Source organism: Artemia franciscana, chromosome 2 (genome assembly GCF_032884065.1).
Source record: "Artemia franciscana chromosome 2, ASM3288406v1, whole genome shotgun sequence".
NCBI lineage: Eukaryota > Metazoa > Arthropoda > Branchiopoda > Anostraca > Artemiidae > Artemia > Artemia franciscana.
In genome coordinates this window covers 43077378-43098774 of record NC_088864.1, presented here as the reverse complement: position 1 = coordinate 43098774, position 21397 = coordinate 43077378, and the positions used below count along the sequence as shown (strand labels likewise).

The 21397-nt window shown below is 36.0% G+C and overlaps 1 protein-coding gene across 3 annotated transcripts in view; it reads left to right on the top strand.

The window, feature by feature from the left end:
- LOC136042116 (transient receptor potential cation channel protein painless-like) overlaps positions 1 to 21397 on the top strand; it is a 62246-nt gene that overhangs the window by 13912 nt on the left and 26937 nt on the right. For all 3 annotated transcript variants that reach the window (XM_065727018.1, XM_065727035.1, XM_065727027.1), the window contains exon 3: positions 1778 to 1984. In XM_065727018.1, the coding sequence (XP_065583090.1) occupies positions 1778 to 1984 (207 nt within the window). The remainder of the gene's footprint in view (positions 1 to 1777; positions 1985 to 21397) is intronic.

Below are 21397 nucleotides of genomic sequence, written 5' to 3'. Positions count from 1 at the left end.
GGGCTGAAGAAGGAATATACCGCTTTTTACATCATCATTCTCATGTCCTTCTGGCCCGAAGTAGTTGCCCATAATTTTGAGGCCGAAAGGATAAAAAACCGCTTACGTTTCTGCAAACAAATGCAGTTGGGTGTTAAAGAGGCCACAACTTACTTTATATCTTAAATCATAAAGATTGAAAATCTTTGTATTAATTTTGTTCAAATATTGTGCACTGTGCTATAACGTTCTGCTACCATTTGGTCGTCGATTAGGGGATTTTAGAGGCATAACAAAACTACTTTGGTGTTGCAAACATCATATTGCAAATTATTGTTTAATCCTGGTTTATTCAAGATGTTACATTCTTATATTAATTCTAAAAGATTGAGATTGGGTTTCGGAGTTAACGGTATTGGAAGCAGAGTATTTCTTGGAGAAGGACAGTATTTCTTACATGGTTTCACTTCAATCAACGTGCAGAGTGCCTACTCTTCTGCTAAAAAGTTGGCGGTGGAATGAAAGGTTGGGGTATGTTAGAAGGATCTGTATCTGGCTTTGGTTCCCAAATTATAAAGACTGAAAATTCTCGTTTGATTGTGGTTCAAATAAACTGAGAAAACTTAGCCAAATGATACCTTTCGAAGCACAAGTTGTAACATGCTTACCTTTCTATTAAGAAGTTAGTAGTGATGGAGAGCTGACATATCAGTGCCAACCATGCAAAAAGAGATATTCGTTGTTGTTTAAAGTGAGGGACTGTGATTCTCCAGTTAAAGTTTTTGACAATGGAAATTCGAAATGGTACACTTTTCATATCGATCCGTAGCCATTTTTGAGAAGGTTTCAGGCTCTTTTTCAAAATGTTCGAAAACTTGTTTTCACAAAAAAACTTTTACTACATACTTAAACCTCTGTAATAGATATCATTCATGAATCACCTTCTAAATAATTTAAATGATTTCTTTTCCCAAGATGTGTTTTAAAGTTTCGGTTTCTGTCTACTATAGTTTGCTCTTTACTAGGTTGCAGCTATTGCTGCAACCATAGTCTCAACTGATGGAAGAGTGGTTAAGAGGACATAATGGACCTTTCTGAATGTTTATTCGCGTGCAATAACCGTAGGAATACATGGGCAAGCAATCCTGAATTTATCATCGATTGCATAGTATACTAAAGTGTTAATGGGCTTATTTTGCCCCCCCCCCCCGCAGTTGGGATAAGTTTTATTCGATTGAATTACACAGGAATTGTACGTTTATTTTCAGAAATATCCTAGAAAACATGCTCGATGTGTGGGAATTCTCGATTTCATTTTATTTTAGAAATATCCACTTTAAGCCAGATAGTGATAACTAATATAAAACCTTGATACTAACTTTGCGACATCTAGAAAACATTGCAGATTTTTAACTGTAACGGCTACATCGCCTGGAATTCTGCTTCCTAAATATGAGCACATAGTCCATTATATAATTCATTTAAGACAAAAATATGAGCTAGTGCACTTTGATTTTGCAACAGACAATGAGAAGTGGATATGGAGGCTAGAATGATTACTATTTTTGATGGTTTGTCATTTTGACGCATAAACAGTATAAACAAATAAAATGATGAATTTTCTATTAAAAGCTGTGTATTTTGTTTTACCCCTTCAAAATTCCGTTGGGTAGCTTAACGATTATCTGTATATATTTTTGCGCAGATTATAAATCAAAGTAGTTTTGGATGTAAAGTTTCTTAATGAAAGTTTTGAATGTTAGAAATTAGAATTTAAAGTTTCTTGTTTATCTTGTAGTTAAACCACACTTACGGCTTTCCAGAGAATGGGACTCTTTTAGAAATATGTGTCGATTTAAGTCTGGAAGAATTTGTAGAAGAGCTGTTAAAAGCTAAAGTGGATCCGAATGTATTTAGTCAGATTCGAGAAAGAAGGCCGTTACATGCTGCAGCGGCAAAGGGCAATTTCGAGTGTCTGCGCAAACTCATGGACTATGGAGCTGAGGTGATTGTTCTTTTTATTTTTCGGTCTTTTATTTTGAACTGCACATTCCCTTTTCCAGAGCTTCTATTCTTAGCAATTTTATAGAAAAAAATTACTGCACCTGGAAATAATACAACCTGAGCTACTTGCAAAGAAATGAGGATAGTCATTGCTCCATTTTTTAACAACTATTTCGTGTAACAATACTTCCAATTCAATGAAAGCATCACTGTGTATAAAACATACAAGCCTGCATTAATTTAGTTGAGTGAAGGGTGTTTAAAAAAAAAACAAAAAAAACAATGATGTTGAAACATAAAAAGCTATTGAGAAAGTTTGTGAAAATAATCAATATCTTGGGGACAGGGCGGCACATATTTGAAGGTCTATATATGAGATGTAATTATTACAATGGAAGTCCAATATATATTGCATTATCGCAGATTTTGAATATCGATTACTATGTGCCTCAGTTCTCGAGTTAATTGTATGAATCGTCTACTCCAATTCTCTATAAAGTGGTTTTAGATTTAATATAAGAAAAATGAACTGGTTTACTTTAGAAACAACCTGAGTTTTAGCGTGATGGACATATTAGGGAAGGAAGACACTTTATAGCATACTTTTTATGAGTTATATTTGTACAATTAATTGTCCTTCTATAAATTGTCCGATCCTATAGTTGTCCAGTCTATAAATTGTCTATTTCTATAATTGTCCATTCTATAAAGGCTGGGGTTCGTGATACTTACTTAGTTTTTTAAATATATATTAATCTCTGGAAATATTAAAGTGCAATATTCAGCACTAAGCATGTTTTTCGATGACTTCCGCTTGTCTATAAAGTTACCTTGGCAATTTGTGTGGTTGACTTTTAACGGAAAAAGCAGGAAACGGATAATTTTGGCATTTTGGCACGCGACAATGTTAAAGAATTATTGATGGAACAAAAATGCTGAAATCACCAAGCTTGAAATGTGCATGATTATAAGTTGCACTCCGCGACCTCATGGGAAGCAGTTATTATTCCCTTTTTTTGTGAAAAAAGTCAAGAATTCAGATTTGTTAAACCTAAATAAAATATTTTTTAGTTCTTGATAATACCTGAAAATCCGTAAGCTACCTTGGCCATTTATATGGTATACATTTAATGGGATAAACAAGAATACCACGTATGCCACAAAGTTCACCACATCAGGTGGTGCACGCGCCACCTGATGTACCTGGTTTCTGAAAGTGGACGACACCTCAGACAATTCTTCCAAATATACATTATTTTCTATGCCAGAGCATTAAGCCATTCTAAAATAATCAGCCATAACACTAGAGACTGCAATGCACTATTCTGATGGACGAAGCTTGTTTAAGGAACAAAGCTTTTAGGATAAGAATTAATAGCGAAATCAACCATTTTCAATTGTGTGGCCTGTCTTGATGCTTGTAATATTCGTGGCTGATATAATTAATGAAAAAAACAAGTTCAAAACTGAAAGTAAGGAGCGACATTAAAAATTAAAACGAACAGAAATTACTCCGAATGTTTAAGGGGCTTATTCCTCCTCAACACCCCGCTCTATAGGCTAAAGTTTGACTCTTTCTCTTAACTTTGCTTTTTAAATAATTAAAAACCATTTCTGTTCGTTTTATGTTTTGGCTTATTCCTCCTGAACGCCCTGCTCTATATGCTAAAGTTTGACTCTTTCTCTTAACTTTGCTTTTTAAATAATTAAAAACCATTTCTGTTCGTTTTATGTTTTGGCTTATTCCTCCTGAACGCCCCGCTCTATATGCTAAAGTTTGACTCTTTCTCTTAACTTTGCTTTTTAAAACAATTAAAAACCATTTCTGTTCAATTTATGTTTTTGGCTTATTCCTCCTGAACGCCCCGCTCTATATGCTAAAGTTTGACTCTTTCTCTTAACTTTGCTTTTTAAACAATTAAAAACCATTTCTGTTCGTTTTATGTTTTGGCGTCGCCATTTTCTTTCATTTGAAAAAAAAAAGCACCAACAGTGCTTTACTTTCAAACAGTTGGTGGTAAGGAACTGTAGTAAGAAGCGACCCGGCTCAAGAGTAAACGAAACTCTAAAAAACGGTATTTTGATACTAATAAATACATCAAAAGAATTGGATTTGTATGATGATTTTAAATATATAAGTTTAATCAAATTTAATCTTGCCTATCAAAAGTTACGAGCCTGAGAAAATTTGCCTTATTTTAGAAAATAGGGGGAACGAGCCTGGCTGTCGATTTTGGTTGTCCGCACATGAATACTTAAAAAAAAAATTGTATATTAATTTTTTTTTGGCTAAATGGCTCTCGTGTCCTTTTTAAGAGTCAAAAGTGATTGGAGGGCAAGGAGCCCTCTTCGCGAGCCCATTGATCTTGGATCACACATCTAATCAAAATTTTGAGATTTCTTTTTCAATTTTCTTCAAAATAGTTGAATGGTCCAGTAACTATGTCTCTAGGGATATTGAGCCTGTCAACCCCCACAGTTAGGCAATTTGCTCATTATGCTCTAAAAATAAATTTTGATTTAAAAATAAGTCAAAAGGCACTGTTTGGATGCTGGTTTGAGTTGAAACTTTTAGGGCTACCACTATTACTACATCTGCTCTTACAATTTAACTAAATCGAAAGAGTGTAAGTGTATCCGGGCTGTCAAAGAGCATAAATGCAATTTTTAAGGAATAGTATTAAGTTTTATTTTCATGTGAACTTGAGGAGGTATAAAATTAAATTTGCGTCTAGATTTTCAAAAAGATGTGTGATGTTAGAAATTGCCAAAAAAATTTCTCCAACATTCCAATAGCAAGTCAAATTATGGATAGGAAAAACCTAAAAGATTTAAAAGATCATTTTCTGTTTCCATAAAAGACTATTAAACAATTGGGGATCACGAACTATAAGTAAGGAGCGATGTGGCTCAATAGCAGTCGAAACTCTAAGAAACAGAGTCTTGGTAAGAACAAATATATCAAAAGAATCCAATTTGGATGTTAATTCAGAATATATTAAAAGTTTAACGTTACCAATCAAAAGTAAAGAGCCTGAGAAAATATGCCCGATTTTTGAAAAAGGGGGAAACACCGACAAAACATCAATCTTAATGAAAATCACACTGTCAGATGCAGCACATCAGAGAACCCTATTTTAGAGGTTTCAAGGTCATACGAAAATTTCAGTTTTGTATTTTGGCCAGAAGAAAGATCTTGGATTCGGGGGCAGCTAAGCCCCCTCTCACCCTCTTTTCCCCCCAAAGGTGCCTGATCAAAATTGTGTGCTAGTTATTTTGTCCAGCATAGTCAAAGGACCTAATAACTATGCCGTTGAGGATGACTTGACCCTCCACAAGCCTGGGGGAAGGACTGCAATCTATGAACTTTGCCAATTATTTAAATACAGTATTGGTTATTGGTAAGTGTATCGATACTTTTCGGGGGGATTTTCCTGGTGGAGAGAGGGGAGGTGTTGAGGATCTTTCCATTTGAAAATCTTTATGGGGGAGGTGAATTTTCCGTAATGGGGGAGCCACATTTTTCAGGTATTATTTAAAAAAATCACAAATTAAATAAAAACGAATTTGTTAAACTGAAAGTAAGGAGCAGCATTAAAACTTAAGCCGAACAGAAGTTATTACGTATATGAGGGGGATGCTGGCCTACTCTCAATAACTAATTCTTTACGCTAAAGATTTTTATAGCTTTAAAACAAACTTATTAATCTAATTAAGCGGCCCTTGTGTTTCGGCCCTTGTGTTTCGGGAGTCATTCTTAAATAATTGGAACAAAAGTCGAGCTATAGCGTAAAGAGCAAGGTATTGAGGATGGGACACCCCCCCCTCATATATTGAATGATTTCCGTTCGCTTAAAGTTTTAATGTTGTTCCTTACTTTCAGTTGAAAAAAATTATTTTTTTTTATTTAATGTCAATAGAAAACAGTCACAAGCTAACTTAAAAAACAGTTTCCACAACATAAGATTTTCAAAGAAAATTAAAGAGTTCCATTAAACTGTAAATGAGCTGAAAGAAAGTAAAATAATCCTCCATGCGTAAAACTACCACAAATCATCATCAATAAACAAATGAAACCAAAAAAGAATAGAAATTACAGCAAATAAGCGAATCAAAGTTAAAACGGGCAGACATACAAAAAGAAAATTTAAAAAACAACAAATGAATGTTGACTGACACTTTAATATACATATACTGATAGTTGTTCTGTAATGTGTTAATAATTTTTGATTTGCAGTAGTTGCAAAAGAGAAACCATTTAAAGGAAAAAAAAATCAGCATAGTGTAAATTATGTTTTGGTATTCAGAAGGCTTGGGGGGATAATTTATTCGCTTTATAGCACACAAATTGACTCATGCAAAGTCAATAAACCATTTTGGAAAGCTCAAGAAACAACTTTATTTAAAAAAAAATCTTCAATTTTTTGGAAAAATTTACTCAATCTTGGCTACTATTCTTTGATAGTCCTCCAAATTTACTATTCTGATTCCCTATTCTCGAAAATGGGAAGTTTCTGCGGAGTTTCTTTAGTTTCTGAAAAAAGGAACTAGAGCGTTAAATTTACGTTTTAGTTATCCCTGTCACAATATTCTATGACTACTGTTTACTAAAATCCTCCCTTGTTGAAACAAAAAAAAAAAAAACAACAAAACGATCCCATAAAATATGTACCCGTGACCATGTTTCTTTGTAAAAAATTCAAAACTTTGAGTTTTGACACCCAGGAGCTTGGCATCTTGACATGTGGTTTTTGATACTGTATTTTTTTCCGAATTCGCTTCTCTTATTGAGAATGTTTGTCTTTGTTTTGATTTTAAAATTATCTTATGCTTCTAATTTATGTTTGTAACTTCAAACCCGATAAATTTTGCACTGTAAGTAAGAAGTGACTTGACCAAATTGTAACAGAAACTCTATAATAAAGAATTACTTAAATGGTAGTCATTTGAAGGAAAAATTATGCATGCCAAAAAAATGGTACAACATTTGCATGGCCTTAACAACAATAATAAGTTTATTGCCAAAGGGGAAGAAAGGAGTTCCAGGTATTTGGCAGCAATGAATGCATTGAAATGGGTTTCATTTTTTAATAAAAATACCAAAAAAGAAGCATTTTTCGATGAAAATACCCCCGAAAATAGAATTTTCAAATTCTAGGGGTGGAGACAGAAAATCAAGTGGTATATGCAAGGCCATATCCATGGGTAGAAGTATACCAGGTTGAATCTCACTCCCCCTTCTTTTAATTTTTTATCCGAATCTCCCATACAAACAAATTATTGATGTGTTCTTTGAAAAATTCAGCCTATAAATGGGCTGTTTAAAATATTTAGATTATAATGTGTATTAATGAATTTATAGTATCTGTTTCTGATTTATGATAATTTTGAAAACAAATTGTCGTGTTTTTTCTTTTTCCATGTGCTACATCTGAAGCACAGGCTATTCAATCTTTTCTCTGACATATCCGTCCCAAGCAATAAATTCAAATATTTACCAACAGAAATTTCATCTTAAACAACGTAATGAGACAAATTTTGGCAGCACTGCACAAAATTTAACAATTTTCAAAGACTAAGTTTCCTTAAATGGTAATCCTGTGATGAGATAATTATTCATGACCAATAAAATGGTACAACATTTGCATGTCCTTAACAACAATAATAAGTTTACTACCAAAAGTGGAAGAAAGGACTTCCAGGTATTTGGCAGCAATGAATACATTGAAATGGGTTTAAACACGGACTTCATTAAAAATATCTTTACAAACTCGAACTTGAAAAACTCCGAAATTCGAGTATTTCCGAAATAAAGATTCAAACGCTTTCTACGATTTTAAAGCGGTGGCATTTTAAACGCAGACGTTTTTACACTACTTGTAAAAAGCACAAAAATGTTAACATTGAATATGTCAAAACTTATAATATTTCATGTAACCAGGAATCTATTGACTTTCTCAAAACGAAAATTTTTTCTGCTACTGGATACGGAGAAGTTAGTAAAAAACAGAAGAATGTCTTATTGAAACTAAATTTTTCGCGATTTTTACGATCGACCAACCAGCTACTACCACTTACAACTGACTGCAGTACCATGCCACCTGAGGCCAATACAGCTGCGCATGCTCTTCCTCTGTCCCAATATATTCACCAGCTCCTTCTTTACACACTCCTGAGAAGTTCCAAGTACCCTTATATCTTTCTTTGTAACATCGTCATACCCATCTGCTTTTCGTTTTGCCATAGAAAAAGGAATATCTTTGGCTTTCTATCATCCTTCATTGGCTGCCCAATCAGAGTAAGGTTAAATACGCTATTTTCTCAACGAGTTTGACTATGATGTGGCTCGAGCCTAACTCTGTTGTCAAAACACTCGCAGAATAAAAGTGATTATGCCCAAATCTTGCATCAGTTATTGATAAGTGTTGGGCGATAATTTGATTAAACGATATATCCATATGAATATTTTTTACTTTCAATGTCCGACACATCTAAATCAATATTTTGGATCAGGCATTTGCTAAGATTAACTCTTGGTTTTGCGAGACTTCAAAAACAAAAATTGTGATCAAAGAGTAGGATACTTTGCATAACTTTTTTTTTAAGAACTCTGACAATGTAAAATGAAACAGCAATAAAAATGAAATAAAAAATAAAAATAAACAATAAACGAAACATAAATAAATATGAAGAAAACCCTTATTTGAAATTAACTCGGGATAAAGGAAAACAAATTACTGGCTATTTTTGGGTATTAAAAAAAGAAACATGACATTGTTTTCCCTGAGGGTCAGTCCCATTTTTAGTGGTTAACTCACCAACCGTAATAATCACTGTCAGAAGGGATACTGGTGGTGGAAGCTGAGATTAACTTCTTGGCAACCTCGTATAGGTATTTCTGAGATCTATGTTACGGGAGTTTTGAGTGAATAAGTTTCTTTTGGAACTATAGGCACTCTACTGAAAAACTTGGGAGCCGTGATAGATTCAGCTAATTGCGAAACATGCTTGGCATTGACAACTAAAACTTCGTCGCTTGAACCCCACAAACTGGCTTGAATCTATTATGACTGAATCACAGGGCATTCAGGTACTTGCATCTACTGATACAGATTGAGCAGCCAGCAAGGCTCTGCTATTTTACTTTCAAATTAGAGAAGATAAGTCAAGGGAAATATACATTTTCTTCAAACGAGGTTCTAGATATGCGGCCAGTGCCTCCACTTTTTTTCTGAAAATCAGTAACGACTCCAAGAAACTTGGGACATTATGGGGAGTTTTTTTTTAAGTCAGGGAAAAAATCAGGAGGTTTTAAACAGCTGTTTTGTCTCACATACCAGTTGTATTGTTGCTAAAAATGTCCGTAATAGAGAGACAGAACAAATTAGAATCGAAAATATGTTTTAGAGTCTTAAGTCCGGTCTTCACCTCCCGGAACTTCCGGAATCTGGACTTCCAGATAATTCTGTGACGTCTTCATCTTCTTGCATCTGGAATATGAACCGGTCCGAAAGTATATCAAATGATCCGGAAAAAAGGGCTCCTGAACTTCCAGATTTACGGAATTTTTAAATATCACAGAAGAAATTCAAACAAAAAATATCGGAAAATCTTGGAACCCAGATTCCGGAAGGTGAAGACTCATTATTTCTCCAAAATCAGCTATCAATATCAAACAGTTCGTGGTAACGAACTGTAGTAAGGAGCGACCCGGCTCAATAGTAACCAAAACTCTAAAAAATGGAATTTTGATACCAATAGCTATATCAAAAGAATCGCATTTTAATGCTGGTTTTAAATATATAAGTTTCATCAAGTTTAGTCTTACCCATCAAAAGTTGCGAGCCTGAGAAAATTTGCGTTATTTTAGAAAATAGGGGGAAACACCCCCTAAAAGTCATAAAATCTTAACGAAAATCACACCATCAGATTAAGCGTATAAGAGAACCCCATTGTAGAAGTTTCGAGCTCCTATCAACAAAAATGTGGAATTTTGCATTTTTTGCCAGAAGGCAGATCACGGATGCGTGTTTATTTGTTTTTGTTTTTTTTTTTTCCCAGGGGTGATCGTATCGACCCAGTTGTCCTAGAATGTTGCAAGAGGGCTCATTCTAACGGAAATGAAAAGTTCTAGTGCCCTTTTTCAGTGACCAAAAAAATTGGAGGGCACCTAGGCCCCCTCCCACGCTAATTATTTTCCCAAAGTCAACGGATCAAAATTCTGAGATAGCCATTTTATTGAACGTAGTCGAAAAACCTTATAACTATGTCTTTGGGGACGACTTACTCCCCCACAGTCTCCGTGGGAGGGGCAACAAGTTACAAACTTTGACCTGTGCTTACATATAGTAATGGTTATTGGGAAGTATACAGGCGTTTTCAGGAGGATTTTTTTGGTTGGGGGGAGGGGTTGAGAAGAGGGGGATATGCTGGGGGAACTTTCCATCGAGAATTTTTCATGGGAGAAGAAAACTTCCATGAAGGGAGAGCAGGATTTACTAGCATTATTTAAAAATAAATTAAAAAATAAATGTGAAAAAGCTTTTTCACCTGGAAGTAAGGAACAGCAATAAAACTTAAAACAAACAGAAATTATTACCCATATAAGGGGCTCACCTCCTTATGATATATAGCTCTTTACGCTAAAGTATTTTTAGTGATTTCAACTATTTATTCTACGGCTTTTGTGATTCAGGGGTCATTCTTAATGAATTGGGATAAAATTTAAGCTTTAGTTTAAAGAGCGAGGTACTGACGATGGGGCGAATCCCCTCATATATGTAATAAAAACATGAGAATACAAAAGTTCTTTACGTAAGCTAATTTATAAGTTACGTAAATCTTTTACCAATAAAAAGATTCGTAAAAAATTAAAAGTTCTAGTTGCCTTTTTAATTAACCAAAAAATCGGAGGGCAACTAGGCTTCGCCCCCGCTCTTTTTTTCTCAAAATCATTCGATCAAAATTATGAGAAAGCCATTTAGCCCCCCCCCCCCCAAAAAAAAAAACTGCGGAGAGCCAAAATCAAAACATGCATTGATTCAAAAACGTTCAGAAATTAAATAAAAAAAACGAGTTTTTTTTTTAACTGAAAGTAAGGAGCGACATTAAAACTTAAAACGCACAGAAATTACTTCGTATATGAAAGAGGCTGCTTCCTCATCAACGCCTCGCTCTTTACGCTAAAGTTTTTTACTGTTTTAAAAAGAAGAATTGAGAGAAAGAGTCAAACTTTAGCGTAAAGAGCGGGGCGTTGATGAGGAAGCAGCCTCTTTCATATACGAAGTAATTTCTGTGCGTTTTAAGTTTTAATGTCGCTCCTTACTTTCAGTTAAAAAAAACTCGTTTTTTTTATTTAATAATATGATGAGGCGAAGCAAAAGTCGACGAAAAAGAGCAAGATTATTAAGGTTTAAAGTATTCTAAAACACATTTCCGACTAGACTTCTTCACTAAACTGTTTGTAATCAACCAACAAAGAAAGAAACTGGAAAATTGTTTTAAGAGGGTTTTTTTGCCTTTGTATTTTCGTCGTTGGATTGTCTTGTCTTCTGATGTACTGTAGTTTTTTTTTTTTTTACAGGAACAAGGAACAATGTTTCTTTCATATAAAACTTATATAAACTAAATGGTTTTATTGAAAGTAATCTAAAACTACTTGTTCACATAATCAGAACTATATTTATGAATACGAGTCACAGAACTCAGGCAGAATTTTTCACTATATCACACTGTAGCTAAAACTACTTGATCACATAATTTGAACTAGAATTATAAATACGAATCACAGTCAGAATTTTCACTAGATTTCACTGCAGCTAATACTCATCGTCAACAATCTTGTTTGCTCATTCTGGGGCCAGACGAGTTCGCGCTAAAGAAGCCGATTTCAAGTTAGCGGTACTATCTTCAGTAGTGGTTGCGGAAGCAACTAAGCCTTTCAGTAACTGCCTCATGCTCCCATCCAACACCAGAGACTGAAGTGTTCCCTTAAGCCTACTCATGCCAAAGTTTAGTCTGAAGTGTCGAACTAATCATAACTGTCGACAGGCAGTTACGTTTATCTGTTTTGACGTCTTTCAAAGTACTAAACAGTTTCTCCGCTAATACGTTCGAAAACGGTAGAGCGTACAAGTACTCAATGACAAGCCTCAGGTTACCAAACTTTGGTTTGCCGTTAGAGTGTTTTTGGGCAAATATAAGCCTCCAGTAGTCAGTTACTGAGAGTGAACTTCCATATTTGCCATTTGGCTGTCTTACAGAGCTCTGCTCTCTCCAATCTGTGTCTATCAGACTTTTGGACCAGGAGGGTAAGCTATATTTTGCCAAAAATGGTGCCAGGCTAGGAGGATTCAGATCCTGAGCCTGAACAGGGTCAAGTAGTTAGGAGAAGGCGAAAATGTCCGAGTTGAAAGAAAAGTGGTTTTTAATCTGGACCCCCACTTCCTTGTAAAATTATCTCGCTGTAGTATAAACCTTGTAAACTTCGTCGGGATTGGCATTTTGTTCATTACTAGACGCAAGAAGGACAGCCATTTCTGCTTCGGCATCTAAGCTGAGGTAGACCTTTAGCAGATCTACATAACGGGCTCTACATACCATCAATTTTCATCATGTCGGTACAGCTCTTTACTGCGCGAGCATTCATAAAGTTTTTCAACAGTTTCCACCGATTGATTGACTTTGATTTACATTCGGTAGAAAATAGGCGCCTGGGAATGGAAAAAGGCATTGAAGTCGTTTAAAAGTCCTAGCGCGTAGTCCACGAACATCATGACGATCCTCATAAATGGATTTTTCAGGGGACTCAAGACTAACTCACTGCCTTGAGTCTAATCCTCAAAATGGGAACTGGTAAAATAAAGGGTTAGGGTATTCCACTACTCTAGAATTTTGTGGAAACAGTTCTGTAGTGAAAGCCATCATGTTTGACCTGGTGCAAATATCTTGTGTACCGCAGTGTCTGAAAACAATTAAAATTCTTTTAGGGCAGCTGTACGCTTGGCACTCATATTGAAATGACACAAGATGAAACAGGTCTTCTAGAGTCTTCGTCAATTTCTTGCAGGCGCATGAGGCGCACAGTTGAATGGAATGACAATTGCACTCTACCATTAATAACCAAGGGTAGCTTTTTTGAATCAGAGTCGCCATTCAGTTGTTACAACCCATCAGGGCGTTCGTGGTATCACTACAGAACCCGACCCAATTCCGTAAAGGCACTTCACTTACTCTTAAAAACTTCAAAGTTTCCTCCAGTTTGATGAAAATGGAAACTGCTAATCCGTTTGAGCACTCCACAAAATCAATGACATGGATATCCGTTTCTATTTTGTTGTTACAAAAGGAAACAAATACAGCGAGATGTTTAACGGTTCCCACATCCGTCGTTTCGTCGATGACCAAGAAAAAGGTCTCACCTTCATTTCTTCGACAACTTTTTGCTTGTAGTAAGGAACGAGTCCCTGACGAACACCATTCAGAACTTTTGTTTCCCGAGACACACTTTATCAAGGGCCGATTTTGGTGACATTGCTTCCAGCAGGGGAATCAGCTGGTCCGAAAGGGAAAATGGCAGGTTGTTGCTGACCATGAATGAAGCAATTTTAGCTTCAGTCTCAAGCAAAGACGGAAAGTCGTCATGAACCATGTACACTGAAATAGCAGGCGGCATAGCTTTTGGGGTCACTGTGTTTTTAACATGCACAGAAGTACGGGCATGTGCAGTGAGATCTGTTTACCCTTTTTGTAGGGAAGCTCAGCATTGCACCACAAACAGATAGCAACTCCTTGCTTCTTTGAAAGCCAGCCTTTAAATTTATCTTCTATCTCCCAGGATTTCACATACTTTTGCTCGTAACGTTTTCCACTGTTCTTTTTCTTTTGGGTCTTGGGGCTTGGTTCCACAATCACCTATTCCTCATCTGAGCCACTACTGCTAGGAACAACTTTGATTTTCTTTTCAATTTTTCTTCTTTTTATATGCTGATCTTCATTGAAGTCAGAATAATCTGCGTCCGATATTTCGCATAAGCCTGGAAAGTGTTGTTTGTTACTGGACATACAATAGAATAGGGAATATAAATAGGGAATATTAATAAAATAGAGAATATTAAGAAATGCTTCGCAGGAGGAATTTTTGCAAAATTTATGATTAGATCTTCTTTTTGGGATCCAAAATAAAAGTAAGAACTATCAATGAAATCATAGATAAATCCTTTTGTCTGCGACCAGTGCTTCACACAACCTCTTCCGAGTTCCTGGCGATTATACCAATTAAATTACTGACTTCCAGTTATTATGCCGAATAAGTTTAGGCAAACAATATGTTCAGGATTACACCGAATTGTTTTGGTATCGAAAGACTACCGAAAAATATTCTTATTCGGTATAATTTTGTCGAAACTAGAAGAAAAGGTTGGATTCGTGGTAATTACCGAATTCTGAAAAGTACATCGAGTAAATTACCGAAACCCAACCATGATATCGAATTTTTTTGGACCGATAGCTTTTTCGAGATTCTATGTAGCCACCGGATTTCCATAAATATACCGAATAGTTCACTAAATAATCAATAATTTCACTAAATGTTCTTGCCAAATCCGGTTATATCTACCGAATACTGGCAATTATACCGAATCCCGATCATTATACCGAATAGATTTGTACCGATAACCTATTTGGGATTTTGTATAACTACCGAATCCCCGTAAATATGCCGAAAAGTTCTGCTGTTGGAAAAATCCCGAACAATTTTAGTGAATTTTGGACCTCCGGCCCAAAATTTTACCGAATCTCTAAAAGGTGAGGGGAGGGGGCTGCATCCCCACAACTCCCCTTGAGATGCCCCTGGTCCCTAGAAAGTGACTCCCTCTCTTCTGGTGGCTACCCTTGACTGGTCAAGGAGTCTTCAAAAAATAGCAAAATAGGGCAATAAGTTAGGGGGCGACTATTACGGATCGAATGCTTATAAACAAAACTGTCATTCTTAATCTCGATTACCACCTGAAATTACAGCTAAAACACAAGATAACCCCCTCCCCCAACCGATAATGGGATCCTGGAATGAAAATGACAGCATTGTTCCCGATCCTTTTTTCGTGTGTAAAGTATCGTTGTCTAGCACCTAGCTGGAAGTGCCAGAACTATCAAAAGTCGGGTTTTACTAAGATAGATGTTGCGATGGAATACTATGGTACTTGAGCAAGCCAAGACCAGACAAGCGTGATTAACTTATAAAAAATTATCATGGTCGGGACAGTGTGTGTGGACATGCTAAAAAGAAACTTCAACGGAATATGACTTTATATTACTGGTTGTCAAAGGACACAGTGGCAACAATGAAAAGTATTTCCGACGAAAAAACGGCTGCTGCGTGCCGCCGTTTAAACGGCGTGGCTTCTGGGTCTACACCAAACTCCTCACAGAGTGCCCAGAGCCAATCCAGTTCTGTTAATGATTATCCAGAGCATCTGTTCTTTATTCCCACAATGTTACATTCCAATCTCTCCAGTCTAAGCTGGTCACATATCCCCCCCCCCTAAATAGCTGTCGGATCCGGTCCGGACATGAAAAAGATCACCAGAGACATGTTCTCTGTTCAATTACTAAATTTCACTCGGATCTGATCACCAGTTCCAAATTTATGCATGACTCAATATTTCGAATTCCCCCTTCCACCACTCCCCCACGACCATCGGACCGAGTAAATTTGGATTTACATGTCAGTTTGATCGGATACCTGATACGCCTATCCCTCCATTCTAACCGTTTTCCGAGATTTCCGGTCTCCCCAAAACAGAATAAAACAACACATTTTGAAGAGCAAAATAATACACTTAGAGCACAGTGATATATAACTTAGACTTATCGGCATTTTGAAAACAGATTCGCCCCTTTGAAAACAGATTTGGTATGGCTGGCTTTGGCCTATATCTTAAAATCCATCCTCCTATATTTTGAAGCAAATTTCGCCGACACTCGAAATCGTTATTTTGATATAGGCTAGGCTATTAGTCTGGCGAATACCGGATATCCATAAACCCGTAAGAATTAGTATTTCGAATTTGCACTACAGAATCCTTGAACTGGCAACAGGTTAAGAATTGATTTCAAGTTAAAACATGTTATTTTGGTAAAAAAAAAAGAAAAAAAAACAGATCATATAAGCAGAAAAGCCGCCTCCCCCTAGGACAGGTCAGTTCCCTACTTCTTGGGTTGCCCATGTACATGGATGTATAATTGTCCAGTTCCAGTAAACTTGGTACTTACCCTTAAAAAAAAATCCTGTCACGTAAGGTAAGCCACGTCCTTATGGTGCACAAATTATCCAGTGGAAATGAACTATATGAGCTGACTGATCAGATCAGATGAAGTTATGAATTGAGAATCAAATCAAATCAACCCCTTAAACCTAACAATGGTCTCTCACGGGACAAGCTGCCGACTAGGTCATTAATTAAGGTCCGCAGTAAACTTTCGTGTATCAAACACGGCCGGTGGCTTTGAAATCTCCCTTTTACGGGCAACAAAGACATATTTTGCATTTTACCAGACAATCGCGAAAGATCAGAAATCAAACTTGATCAGAGCTCAATTCAAAAGAAATCGGGAGGTTATCAAGAGAAAATCAGTCGGGAGATTTTCCAAAAAGTCGGGAGATCTCCTGATAAATCGGGAGGACTGGAAGCACTGTATACGGCAATCGTGAGGGGTTTCACCTGACCAAGGTTTTAAAACTTAGGGGGTATTTTGTCCAGCAAGCCTTTCAGAATTCCTCAGCAACAGTGTCCACCATGATTAAACGTGGTTTGAGTTGTGGGGCAGACTAAGCCAACTTATGGATACAGATATGCACGCTATGTTTCTGTATGTATGAGTCAATGGATTGAATACGTTATTCTTATCCTTCTCAGCCATTTTCTAAATAACTTTGTATACTACTTGTATTACTTACAATTCAATACAGTACCAAGCCCTCCTGAAGGAAATACTTCTATGCACACCCCCCTCTATGCCAATATATTCAAAGCCTCCGAGTTTACACCCTTCTAAAACAGCTCAAGTTCACCTTAAATCTTTCCGTACGACATCCTCTAGATCATGCAGGGAGGACCTACTTTTCTACATTGGCACAAGGACGATAACGACAAGGATGACCTTTGGAAATATATTATCCAAAGGACACGTCCTAGCTATCTTAAACTTTCTCTTGTTATGTCCCCTAGAAAGGGGATTGAACACCATTTTTTGTACAGCTTTTTATTTAAAATCCGGTTGGATCAGTCAGGTCAGGTACCCAAAACGCTCCGTTGGCAATTTCTCTGCAAAACCAAGTAAATCCTCCGTCTTTCGGAGCGCCCACACCTTGGAACTACAATTGATCACTGTCATCACTGTAGCTTCCAATATTCTAATCTTGGTTTACAAACTTATCTTCCTATTCTTCCAAACTTTTTCAACTGTGAAAAACCGCCCTTGCCCTTGGCTATTCTACTTTAAACATCCTCATTGCGCCCACCGTCTTGACTAATAATACTACCTAGGTATGTGAAGCTGCCGATCTGATTGATGCTCTCGTTACCCAGTTTCATCTTCACTTATCCCTAGTTTTAGCAATTTAGTCTTCTCACCATTAATTTTCAAACCTGTTTTTGCTCCCTGAACTCTTGAAATATCCAAAAGTTCATTCAAATTGCCAATATTATATCTTAGATGCTGAATCATCAGCACAATTTAAGTCTAAGAAAATATTACTTCCCCAGCTGATTCCATATTGGAATCAGTTGCCCCATTGCCTTTACTGTGCTCCTCAGGACAGAGTCCATCAAAATGATTAATGTAAATACAAATAGAACGTAATCCTATGTAACTCCTAGTTTAATATGAAAATAACTACAAACCTCACTTCCTATGAAGAAATGAGGGTTTGAAGCTGCAGAAAGTGTAGTTTTGCCATTAAAACAACTGCATCCCTTTTGGCTTCCTGCACTTAAAATCCGGCTTCCTCAAGTTTCCCAGCTGTCAGATTTACTTATTGCCTGAGTAGGAGAGAAAATCTTCTTTCTTTCGAGCAAGATTCATGGCAAAAGTGAAACTGATGGTAGGGCACTGTTTTCCTTTCGTTATTTTCCAGTGGACGCGATCTTTGATGGTCGATCCGCTTGCACAGCCGTCACAAAGACGTCATCTAATGCGAAATATTTCTGTACAAAAACTACGTAAGAAGAAGCTACCTCTCCGTAAGTGAATAAAGTGCCCTTTCCTCAACCGCAGCAATGTCATTCTCGTGTATAGTACATAGTGCTGGTGTACCAGTTAAAGCTTTTTCGTTGGCTGAATCAAATGCTTTCCCATAATCTATAAAACTGAGGACTAAAGAGGTTTGATAAATCCGGTACTTCTCACTTATATTAATCTAAGAGTAAAAATTCGGTTGACGCATTTAGGAAGGCACAGAGTCCCTTCCTAAGACCCCTCTGTTCTTCTCTTAAAATTTGGTCTACAACATTTCTAAATATAAGAATTGGTAATTTGCTTCGTAGAGAACCAAGCTAATGCGTCTATAATTATCTCAATATTCTTATCACCTTTTTGCCGAGGGGTTTAATTAATGTTTTCCTAGAATTGCTAGGTCACCCTTATCACCTTTTTACAGTGATTTAATTAAAGCTTTCTTGAAATGGCTAGGTTTTCCTACTTCTTCAAAAACCAAATTCACAATCTTCAGTGTTTTATCTCTAACTTCACAACCGTAATGTTTAAAAGACTTATTCACCGCACTATCAGCACCTGAGGTTTTACAATCTTTTAATCCTTTTAGTAGTCAACTGTCACAAATTCTTCCTAAAAAATAAATCTTCTTTCACTTCCAAAGTGTCACAAAAAATTTTCAGTCATTTCCATATTTTTTCTACTAACTTTGTCACGGTTTAGCTTGTTCCCAAATGTTCTGCCCATCTCTTTAATCCTTTCCTTATCAATAATTGTAGAACGTGCCCATCTTTAACTGGGACAGGTCCAAATAGACTATTCCTTTACAATTTTAACATACCAGTAGAATATTTTACTCTTATGGCGTCTGATTACATCGTATAGATCTTACAGCAATTTTATCCATTTCAGACCTCTTTTTTAGATCTCCTTAATTCACATTTCATATCCTTTAATTCATTTTATTTTCATATAAATATTTTTCTTACATAATTCTTATGAAAACACCACATTCCTTCTATTAATTAAATAAAAAAACAAATTTTTTTTTAGCTGCAAGTAAGGAGCGAAGTTAAAAGTTAAAACGAACAGAAATTATTCCGTATATGAAAGAAGTTGTCTTCTCTTCATCACCTCGCTCTTCACGCTAAAGTTTGACGCTTTCTCACATCTCTACTTTTAACACAATAAAAACTTTAGCGTAAAGAGCGGGGCGTTGAGGAGGGGACATCCCCTTTTATATACGGAATAATTTCTGTTCGTTTTAAGATTAAATGTCGCTCCTTACTTGCAGCTAATTTTTTTTTTTAATTTAATATCTGAACGTTTTTAAATTATTTCATGTTTGGATTTTGGCTTATCGCACATGAATATTAAAACAAAATTTGAATTTTTTTGGCTAAATGGCTTTCTCATAGTTTTGATCGGCGGTTTTGATAAAAAAGGGATGGGGGAGGAGGCCTAGTTGTCCTCCAATTTTTGGTTACAACTAAAACTTTTCATTTTTCTACGAACGTTTCTAATAGTAATAAATATACGTAATTTACGAATTAACTTACTTAACGAACTTCTATATTTGCATATTTTTATTACCTATATGAGGGGGTTCGCCCTCTCGTCAATATCTTGCTGTTTATACTAAAACTTGAATTTTGTCCCAATTCTTTAAAAATGACCCCTGAGTCGCAAAGGCTGTAGAATAAATAGTTGAAAATACTAAAAATACTTTAGCGTAAAGAGCAAGGTATTGTGGAGGTGACGGACCCCCTTATATAGGTAATAATTTCTGTTCATTTTATGTTTTAAGGCTGCTCCTTTACTTCCAGCTGGAAAAACTTTTATTTATTTATTTTCTTATTGTTTTTTTTTATAAATAATACTAGAAAATCCTGCGTCTCCTTGATGGAAATTATCTTCCCTCATGGAAAATCCCTCCATAGAAAGATCCTCCCAAGTAACAAAATGGCTTAAGAAAATGGCTATCTCAAAATTTTGATCCGGTGACTTTTTGAAAAAATAAGTGCGGGAGGGGGCCTAGGGGCCCTCCAATTTTTTGATCACTAAAAAAGGGCGCTATAACTTTTGATTCTCGTTAGAATGAGCCCTCTCGCGAAATTCTAGGACAACTGGGTAGATGCGATCACCCCTGAGAAAAGGAAACAAACAAGAAAATGAAAAAAAACAAACAAATAAACACGCATCCGTGATCTGTCTTGTGGCAAAAAATACGAAATTCCACATTTTTGTAGATGGGAGCTTGAAGCTTCTACAGTAGGGTTCTCTAATACGCTAAATCCGATGGTGTGATTTCCATTAAAATTATATGACTTTTAAGGGGTGTTTCCTCTATTTTCTAAAATAAGGGAAACTTTCTCAGGCACGTAACTTTTAGTGAGTAAGACTAAACTTGATGAAACTATATATATATATATATATATATATATATATATATATATATATATATATATATATATATATATATATATATATATATATATATATATATATAATCAGCATAAAAATGCAATTCTTTTGATTTAACTATTGGTATCAAAATTTCTATCTATTGAGTATCTATTTTTAGAGTTTCGGTTACTATTGCGCCGGTTAGCTCCTCACTACAGTTCGTTGCCGCGAACTTTTTGAACATTAACCATTGTCACTAATATTCATATATAAATTTCTAGCTTTCCTCCCTGAGACCCCATCAGCGATTTCACAAACTTTTTAACCAAGATTATTCCATCCATCTTCTACATTGTAGAATTTTAGACGCTCCATTTTTGTATTCAAAGGTTCCTGGAAATCTCTTTCAAATTCTCATCCTGGAGTCTGTCAACGACATTGCTTCCCGAAAAGTAGCTACCCTTCCTAATTTTTAGTTCAGGTTAACCCTAGACACTACTAGATGGTACATGAAGACTTTTAACAGGAATAAAATCAACCCTATATCCCTAAACATATTGTGCCAATCCTGCTAGTTTTGGTTTTTGATAACATGATAAAGTTAGCAGTTTCATGATCATGTAAATACCATCTTAACTTATGGGCCCTTTAAAGGCCCCTGGATATATACCACACAATTTTGTATGTTAGAGCTTTTCTTGTGGATGTTCACTGATAGAAGGCAGGAAAAGCTGGAGAAATCAGAAATTTTCAAAAATTGTTTTCGATTTTATAAATAATGAAATAACGAAAAGTT